The sequence below is a fragment of the Python bivittatus genome, unplaced genomic scaffold (genome assembly GCF_059951505.1).
Source record: "Python bivittatus isolate LINGU-HERP-01145 unplaced genomic scaffold, Pbiv_v1 ctg000080_np1212, whole genome shotgun sequence".
NCBI classification, from domain to species: Eukaryota; Metazoa; Chordata; class Lepidosauria; order Squamata; family Pythonidae; genus Python; species Python bivittatus.
Genome location: NW_028277035.1, coordinates 42,330,079 through 42,339,081, shown reverse-complemented (window position 1 = coordinate 42,339,081; position 9,003 = coordinate 42,330,079). Strand labels below are relative to the sequence as shown.

The window sequence follows — 9,003 nt, the reverse complement described above, 5'->3', positions numbered from 1 at the left end:
TAATTTATAGTCATTATTTAGTAAATGATATTGGTCTGTAATTTTTGGTTAAGTTTAAGTCTTGTCCCTCTTTGAATATTAAAGTAATATTATCTTCTTTGCAACGCTGAGGCATCCCATCTGGTTGTAAAATGGGTTAGAGTTAGGGTTAGAGTTAATCCTAACCCTAATTGTATTAACCAGGTAATAGTAAAGATAAAGAAAAAGGGGATAACACTTGAACAAAAAATCCCATTTCATTGTTCATCTCCATGCACTAGTCGCCCGCAACAAAGAAGGGAAGATTTGGTTTTGCTCTGGCCCTTTTCAAAGCTGTTTCCAGGAGGAATGTCTGCTTCCTGATCCTTCTCTTCTCTGCCCCATTAAAGAAGACACAGCCAACTGCGGTGTGATGGAGGTCAGTAGAACGGTGGATATATTCTGTTCCCATTTAGCCCTTGTATTTCTTCCCACTTCCCACTCTTTCATCAGGATTTGGACATTAGGATTGGAAAAGAGAGAAGATGTTTGCAGGATCAATGTAAGGCATGGTCTTAATCCCAGGAGACTTAAGAGAGACTTCCATGCCTAGAATGGGCTGATTCATGGGACATGGGGAGAAAGTGACTTTAGCCAGAGAAGACAAAATCTAATATCACCAATATTAGCTCACTAGGCTCATTAACCTGGTTTTCTTGTTCACACATGACTCAATCAATGTACAAAAAGAGCCTTTCTGCTCAGTTTTACTCTTAGATCCAAAGAAACTAAGTTCACCTTCTAGAAACTTTGACCTTGATTAACAAGACGAGAATACAGGAGCTCAGGGGCATCTGTGGTGTTGGGCTGCAGTCAAGATGGCTCGTACAACCATGCAATTGACCCTGCAGAAGGTCATTATTGCAACACTCATGCAAATGAGGTTTTCCCATCAAATTCCGCCTGCTTTTTTAATAGTTTCCTGGTTTACTCCCTCCTGCCATCATAAAGGTGAGGTGCAATCTTCTATTCAGACCCAACGAGTTCTTCTTCTAATCAGTGGAATCTGGATGGTTACAGTGGTTCTCTTGTAAAAGCTAGGATATTGAGATTCAGGTGACACTCTGCTGTCTCACAAAAGACAACATGCTAAATTCAATGGGGACATCAAATGCCAGCACTGTGGCCTGTATGTAGAAGGGCTGACCTATATATTGAACATCTACCATCAGTGTTGATTACCTCATATAGGAAGATTGTCACTGGGTGTTGCTGGGAGTCAGGTGGCATATAAATGTAATAAATTGTTGTTGTTGTTGTTGTTGTTGTTGTTGTTGTAATATGCTACACTGACCTTTTATGATGTTCTGAATACTTCAAATACCCATCCAGTTCCAGTGGAATCAACAGGGTCATGTTCAAGATAAGTGAACAGAAATTTGAATCAAGAGGTATCCCTAACCAAAAGAACTGGACATCAGATTTGAGTGCTATCACTTCAGTTGTTATGGCAATTGTAATTCAGTTTGATATTGCCATTCAATTCCATGTCTCTGTTTCCTGTTCTCCAATGAACAGTTATTCAACATACAGCTTTTTTTTTACTTCTTTACCTGTTCACATTTTGCTTCCAGCTATAGCTTTTGCAATGTAATTGATAGTAATGTAATACTGTACAAAGGTACCAAGGATTTAATTTGGTGCAGCTTCCCAGTTACTTCAGCCATATGACACTTTCAGATCTGATTGCATCTGGGAGGGAGAGATTACATCACCAAGGTAGCAGAGATATGCATATATAAGACATGGGAGAGCTTTGGGGCTTAATCTTCAGCATCGACTGCTCCAAAGAGCCTTACTTCAGCCAAACTCACTGAGACAATCATGAAGCAAGGAGGCTTTCTGCTGCTCACTCTGATGGGGTTCTTCTTGTATTCTGGTGAGTTGTATTTCCTTCTCCAACTTTTCCATTTGGGTGATTTGCTTTGGGGTCCCATACCCCATTAGATGTGCCATCTAAAATGAGAAAGAGAGAGAGAGAGAGAATGGTCTCTGGGAAACTATTCATGTTCAGGGGAATCGATATAAGATGCAAATGAAAGTAGGAGGCTATTGATGCAGATTTGACTATCTCATGAGAAGATCCTCTACACCAGTGGTTTTCAGACTGAGATTTGCAGCTTCTGGGAGGTCTCAAGCAGCCTCAAGGGCAGGCACAACTTTCCTTAAAACTAATCAGGCATAGCACAGAAGAGATCCCTGAGGGACATTTGCTAGGCAACTAATCATTTGGACTCACCTGTCAATATCTATCTATCTATCTATCTATCTATCTATCTATCTATCTATCTATCTATCTATCTATCTATCAATCACAACAGTTTTATTCATTACTGCTAATTTAGTTTTAGGTAAGTTTTTATCAAGTTTTAGGTAAGTTTTTGTCAAGTATTAGTTCAGCTTTCATTTTTGGTGTTCAGGGTATCACAGAATTTTAGGATTCTATACACCAGTATTCAGCATTATGAATACTGTAGTCCTTGTTTAACAACCCCAATTGGGGCCGGCAGCTCTGTCATTAAGCAAAGTGGTCGCTAAGTGGGAAATCACATGACTACGACTGTGCTTTCCTTTTCCCCACTCCCTGCCCTTTGGAATGCTCACTCCAGACTGCGATAATTAGCAAGAAGGGATTTAATTATTTAATGAATTGATTAAAAGTAAGCAATCAGCAGACAATATTAGGTTAGTTGTAGATTTAATAGATGAATAAAAACAAAGATCATTTTGTAATTTTATCATTAGATGCTGGAAAAGCTTTTGACAAAGTACAAAAATGGTATATGTTTGCTGTACTAAATAGACTTGGATTTCCTCTGGAATTTATAGAATGGATTAAGATATTATATGAATTGCCCTCATTTAAAGTAAAGGTTAATGGTATGTTTTGTCCTACTTCTCCACTATTTAGAAGAACTAGACAAGGATGTCCACTTTCACCTTGCTCTTTAACATTTGTATGGAACCCTTGGCTTGTGCTATTAGACAACACAGGGAGATCTACGGAGTAGTACACCATTCAGTTGAACATAAATTGGTTTGATTTGCAGATGACATTCTTTTGTTTATTTCTAAACCTCATACTACTATTCCAGTGTTGATGCAAATGATAGGTACCTTTAGCAAAATAGCAAGATACTCTATTAACTGGTCCAAATCAGAACTGATGCCAATAGATGAAAACATGGTTACCCATTCATTTAAGGAATATCAATCCTGAATTGATTGATTTGTATCAAATCCATTAAATGTGTAGGTATGTCTATACCAAAAGATATAACTCAATTAGCAACATGTTATATAAATACTGTAAAATATAGAGAGAGGTTTCTTCAGATATCAATAGATGGTAGTCATTAAACCTCACCCTTTGGGGAAAGGTGAATGCTCTCAAAATGAATATTATTCCCAGATTCATTTATATTCTGAGAGGAATGCCAGTTTTTATATCTGGAAAATATTTTCAGAAAATAAATTCTTTGTTTAGAAAATTTCGATGAGGTTCTTCAATTCTGAGAATATCTTTACAGAAAATGCAATTATCAATTAATGAGGGAGGATTTGTTCTTCCAAATCTGGAGCTATGTCATCATGCTTGCCTATTGTCAAGTATTAAATACTGAAAGCCAACACGTGGTGTTAATTTTCTGATTTGGGCAACTTTGGAATATACCTATATAACACCTTTGGTTGGATGGACAGTATTAGGATGGAAATACACTAAAACTCCAATATCTCTGGAAACAATTTCCTCAGTTAGAAAGCTTATGGAATGGTATGTCTAATTAAAAAAAAAAAAAGATGTGACCCTTTTTCCCATGCCGAACTGATTTTATGGGGAAACCCAACTTTAAAAGCAGGAGAAAAGATGGTGATATGGAAAAATTGGATGGAAGTGGGGATATTGACTTTGGACCAACTGATAGATGATGAAGATGAATTTTTAACGTATGCTGTATTAGGAGATAAATATCTTTCATATGCAACCCAATGGCAATATTTACCATTACAACATTTGTTAACCGCATTGTTTGGACCAGCAGTATTTTTAGCCTCTGAGATGCCTGAGATATTAGAACAACTTGTTAAATCCTTTTAAACTAAAGAATCTACTATTAGTTTGTATAGATATCTGTTATCAGTAAATCGATTTGATATGCAGATACTAAGGGATGAGTGGAATAAAGAATTAGAAGTTTGTATATTGCAGATACAATGAGAGACTATCTTAAGTTCTATACCAAGAGTGCCAATGGACCTTAAATTACAACTTATGCAACAAAAAATAATGTTTAGAATTTATTGGACTCCACTACATCTGCATAGAAAAGGACTGTCAAAAACAGCATTTTGTTGGAGATGTAATAAAGACAATGTTTCTTTAAAACGTATGTTTTTACAACGTCCTATACTTATTAAGTTTTGGGAGAAAGGACGGGGCTATATAAACATGATTGTGCAACAAAAGTTAAAATTTTCAGAGGATAATATTCTTTTGAACTATACTTAGTACATGGAACTTGAGAACTGGGCAATGTAAATGGATTCTCCATGCCTTACTATGGCCAAAAGACTGATACTGCAGCATTGGAAAGATAAATGTATGGCCCCATTTAGTCAAGGGACTGAAGACTGATTACACTTGCTACTTATGAGCGGATTGCCTATAGACCTAGACTTTGTATGGACAAGTATCATGAAATATGGGACTCATTTATACAAAATGCACTGGGTAAAAAAAACAAACAAACCAGGATAGTCATATACCTCCATTAGAAATATGTATGTACTGGAATAACATTTGTTTTAGATAAGCAGGTATAGAATTGGAATGGAGTACAATATATATATATATTATATAATATATAATAATATATTAACCTTTTTTGTTGTATTTTCACTTTTATGTTAAAGCACTTTTATGCAATTTTTTCCTTTTTTGTAATTAAAAAAATTAATTAAAAAGTAATAAAAAAAAAGAAGGGAATTAACATTGGTTTGCCTACTTACACTCATGGACTCCCTTCCTCTCCAATCTGTCTCCTCTGCAAAGTGGGGGGGGGGGGGGAGGAAAAGCAACAGGTCAGGCACAGGACAATGCGTATTTACTCTAATGGTGATCAAGTGACTGAGAGATGCTGCAAAGGTTGTAAATGTAGGCATTGGTCATAAAGTTATTTTTTCAGCATCAACCCAACTTTGAATGGTCATTGAACAAGGCAGTTGGTAAGCGAGTTCTACTTTAAGTGGTCCTTTTGTGTGTAATGTAAGCATAGTTTCTAATGAAATCAATAACAGTGGTTTCTAATGACCTCTGTCTCAGATCTGCTTTACAACATCGTAGCACCACTATTACTACTGTCAGTTATAATTGATTTTGTAATGATTTGTTTGTTTTCTTTCAGCTAGTCAATGATTTTCAGTTGGAAGGTGGGGAGGGAGGGACAGGGTACAAACAAACACACAAATAAATTAAAGGAAAAAAATGAGATAATATGGACTTGTTCCAAATGTTTACGTCTTGTATTTTTTTTTCAGATATTGCTGCAAAAATACCTATTACTGAGGTGAGTACCAGCTTATTAGTATTAAATGAAGTCTCCTTTAGCAACTAGAAGTAATAGATACATGATAGTGGGGAAATCTTATTTAGAATTTAATTCTTTATTAATGATATAATATACTGCCTAAATTTAAGAATACAAAAATCGCTCAGGGAAAGTTATGAACCATCAATAAAGAGAATAAGATAAAGAGGTTATTTTTATGATTTTTATATGAATGACAAGATAAAGATATAATTCATTAAACACAAGATCCATTCTCCAGCATCACTGGTGAGGGATGGCCATTTTGGGAACAGGAGCGAACCGCCTGGATTGTCCTTTCTTATCTTACAGAAGAAACAGTTACAGATTGGCAGGATAATCATAGAAAATCAGTTTGTCACAGATTAGATATTCAGGTTATGATCATAGGTTCTGTGGTCCCACCTTCATAAAAAGCAGGGAGAGTAGCCCTATGGAAGGAATCATCTGCTTTTTCCCACAGGTTTATTGTCGGGGGTATGAACATGTAAGGTGCAGTGACACCTACGAACCTCACTGTGGTTCCGATGGTAAAACTTATCGCAACCAGTGTTATTTCTGCAGTATGTATTTGTAAGTATACAGTTCACTCTGTGCAGCTGGAGAAGGGACCATTTTTATAGGCAGCCCTGGATTTCTACTTTTTAAATAATTGCCTGTTTATTTATTTTATTTTTTATTTAGATATCAAATTTGTCACCACCCATCTTGCTGAAATGACTCTGGGCGGTTTACAGCAAAGATAAAATACATTAAAGTACAATATAAAACAATCCTAGTAATAAATAACTTCCAAGAAGGATGGAGAGTTGACGAATAACTCGGGGAGTGTCATCAGGGCGCTGACCACCCCCGGGGACAGTTAGAGTGTATGTCATCCCATGCACGCTGGCAGAGGCAGGTCTTTAATCCTTTTGGGAAAGCCAGGCGGGAAGGGGCCTGCTGCATCTCTGGGGCAGAATATGCCAAAAGGAGGGGCAACAGCAGAGAAGGCTCTCCTCCTGGGCCTTGCCAGCCAACATTCCCTCACTGTCCCTCAGGTAACCTGGAGCCATGCCATGTAGGGCTTTAAAGGTGATAACCAACACTTTGAATTGGACCTGGAAGCCAACTGGCACCCAGTGCAGCTCCTGCAGCAAAGGTGTTACATGTGCCATCCTAGGGGCACCTAATATCATCTGTGTGGCTGCATTTTGAACCAGCTGTAGGTTCCGGATACTCGTTCCAGGTTGCTTGTGAATACTCACTCAGGAAGCATTGTCTGTCCCAGATAAATTGTATAATGGTGGCAAGGAGAATATTTTACTGATTCTAGGGGGAGAAGAAAGCATAGCCAACTTGCCAGTTTCAGGAGATCCCCAGCAACCTCATTGACTATTACATTCTTTTGGTTGGTTGGCTGCGCTACAATGGTGGATGCACCCCCGTGGTTCTCTTGTGTAATTTTTGGCTTTCTTTTCCCATCAGTGCCACCGGTAAAAAACTTGAGCTGAGAAACATTGGTGAATGTAAAATGTGAAAATGCAGCAGACTGAGGAACATTTACTAAAGAATATCCCGCAATCTTCATGCCTTGCTCATTAACATCCCCACAAAAACTTCTGTTCTTCCCTCTGCTTCTGCTCCATTGCTCCAGTAAATGTCTGAGTCTGACTTATTAATAAAGAAAGCAAAGCGTTATCTCTCCATGAGTCTTCTTTTGGAATCAATGTATCACCATATTCTTTGTGTGCGTGTGTGTGTGTGCGTGCACATGCGTGTGCCTTCGAGTCAGTGTTGCCTCCTGGCAAGTTGCTGAACAAGCCTCTGCAGTTTTTCTGGGACGGTTTTTTTCAGAGGTGATTTGCCCTTGACTCCTTCTAGGGCTGAGAGAGCGGGGCTGACCCAAGGTCTCCCCGCTGGCTTTGTGCCTCAGGCAGAACTAGAACTCAGGGTCTCCTAGGTTCTAGTCTGGTGGCTGAACCACCACACCAAACTGCCTCTCATCAGTATAGATTACCAGTTTTATTACTATATTTTAAAATGCAGAATAACTTCATAGATACATAGTTGGATGTTTATTGCTATGTATGGCTAATGTGCTATATTTATGGATTTTGGTGAGAGACAATAATTAAAAGTTGGTGACTGATATCACATAAATCAGGAGAAATTTCTTCGTGAGAGAGAAAACACTTCTGCAGACAATACATTCCCTGAAGGTAGAACACTTCTCAATAATGTCTTGGATATCTATACTCAGGAAGTATTCCCATTCAGAGGTATTCCAGTAGGAGATTTCTCCTTCATCTCCTGACACGGGAGCCAAATCCCCTATTTTCCTTCTTCAAATGTAACTTGATTATGGACACCAGTATTCAGTGTGTTTTTTGGAGAAATGTACCACCATGGAATGTAACCACAAAGTAAATCTCTTCTTCTAACATCTGTTATGGCCAAGATAATGTGCTGGGGGCAGGTATGCCTTGTTTATGAGGCTCATCTCTGCAGCCGAAGCTGCAAAACCTCAGGAACACAATTGGGTGCACGGGCAAGGAGTTTGCTTGCAGAAAATGTGAAATGTCCCATTTCTCTTCCTAAAGTTCTAACAATTTGTTCCCTATCTTATGCATCATCAATGCAGACCCACATTGAAAGTGCCATTGTCTCATGGTCCTTTCCCTACATTGATCTCTGTATTGCCACATTATTGCCTTGCTAAATACATCATTGCAAACTTGAGAGCAACTGACACGTCTTGACAAATTTTGCTTCAGAGTTTAATAAACCAAGTATTGGAGCATGAGGTAAGAAGACTTTTTATGAGAGAATCCAGACTGTGGTGAAGAGAGGAGAGGTGAAGTTTCATCACTTTAGGCTTAGCTCTTGGTTTAAGTTCCACTCCATCCTAATCGGTGGTGCCTCCTTTGATTTTGGGCACATGAGAATAGGGAAGGGGAATGTGAGAATAAAACCTGGTTGCTTCTTTCTTCCTTCTCTCCATTCATACATCATTCGGCAGCCTTGCAATCTGCATCTGACATCTGCAGGGATTATGCAAAATATAATTGCACTGCATGCATGAGGAACTTCTGCATGCCCAACTGCCCTCTGCAAGGAAGCCCTTGATTCTTTGCCAGCATCTGGCCTCCCTCTTCTTCACTATTGAAAGGCTGTAAACTGAAATGCTATTTTCCAACACTTCAGGGAAGAAAAGAATTAAACCATGTGGGCTGATTTTTCTGCCCCTTCAGCTGATAGCATCTTATGAAGTTTGGAGGGTTGCAAGGGAGCTGTCCTTGCTTCCAGAGGGCCACTGAAAGTGTCCGGCTGATAATGAGAACAACACTGAAGGGACAGATATTGGGAGTAGCTTCTGCATTTGGGGATTCCAAGGGAGTGAATGGGAGTGAGGGGG

At 38.6% G+C, this 9,003-nt stretch overlaps 1 protein-coding gene across 1 annotated transcript; it reads left to right on the top strand.

The window, feature by feature from the left end:
• The first annotated feature begins 1,842 nt into the window (after positions 1 to 1,842).
• LOC148216682 (ovomucoid-like) lies at positions 1,843 to 7,125 on the top strand. Its single transcript, XM_088134683.1, has 4 exons — positions 1,843 to 1,897; positions 5,557 to 5,585; positions 6,070 to 6,179; positions 7,074 to 7,125. The coding sequence occupies exons 1-4, from the start codon at positions 1,843 to 1,845 to the stop codon at positions 7,123 to 7,125; spliced, it is 246 nt and encodes an 81-aa protein (XP_087990809.1).
• Positions 7,126 to 9,003: the final 1,878 nt, after the last annotated feature.

What these genes read in the sequence shown, in the direction of transcription:
- LOC148216682 (XM_088134683.1), top strand. Translation starts at nt 1,843, where the DNA reads ATGAAGCAAGGAGGCTTTCTGCTGCTCACTCTGATGGGGTTCTTCTTG. An exon ending in GGGGTTCTTCTTGTATTCTG is followed by an intron (nt 1,898 to 5,556) that starts GTGAGTTGTATT and finishes TTTTTTTTTCAG; the next exon opens with ATATTGCTGCAAAAATACCT. An exon ending in TATTTCTGCAGTATGTATTT is followed by an intron (nt 6,180 to 7,073) that starts GTAAGTATACAG and finishes TTTTCCCATCAG; the next exon opens with TGCCACCGGTAAAAAACTTG.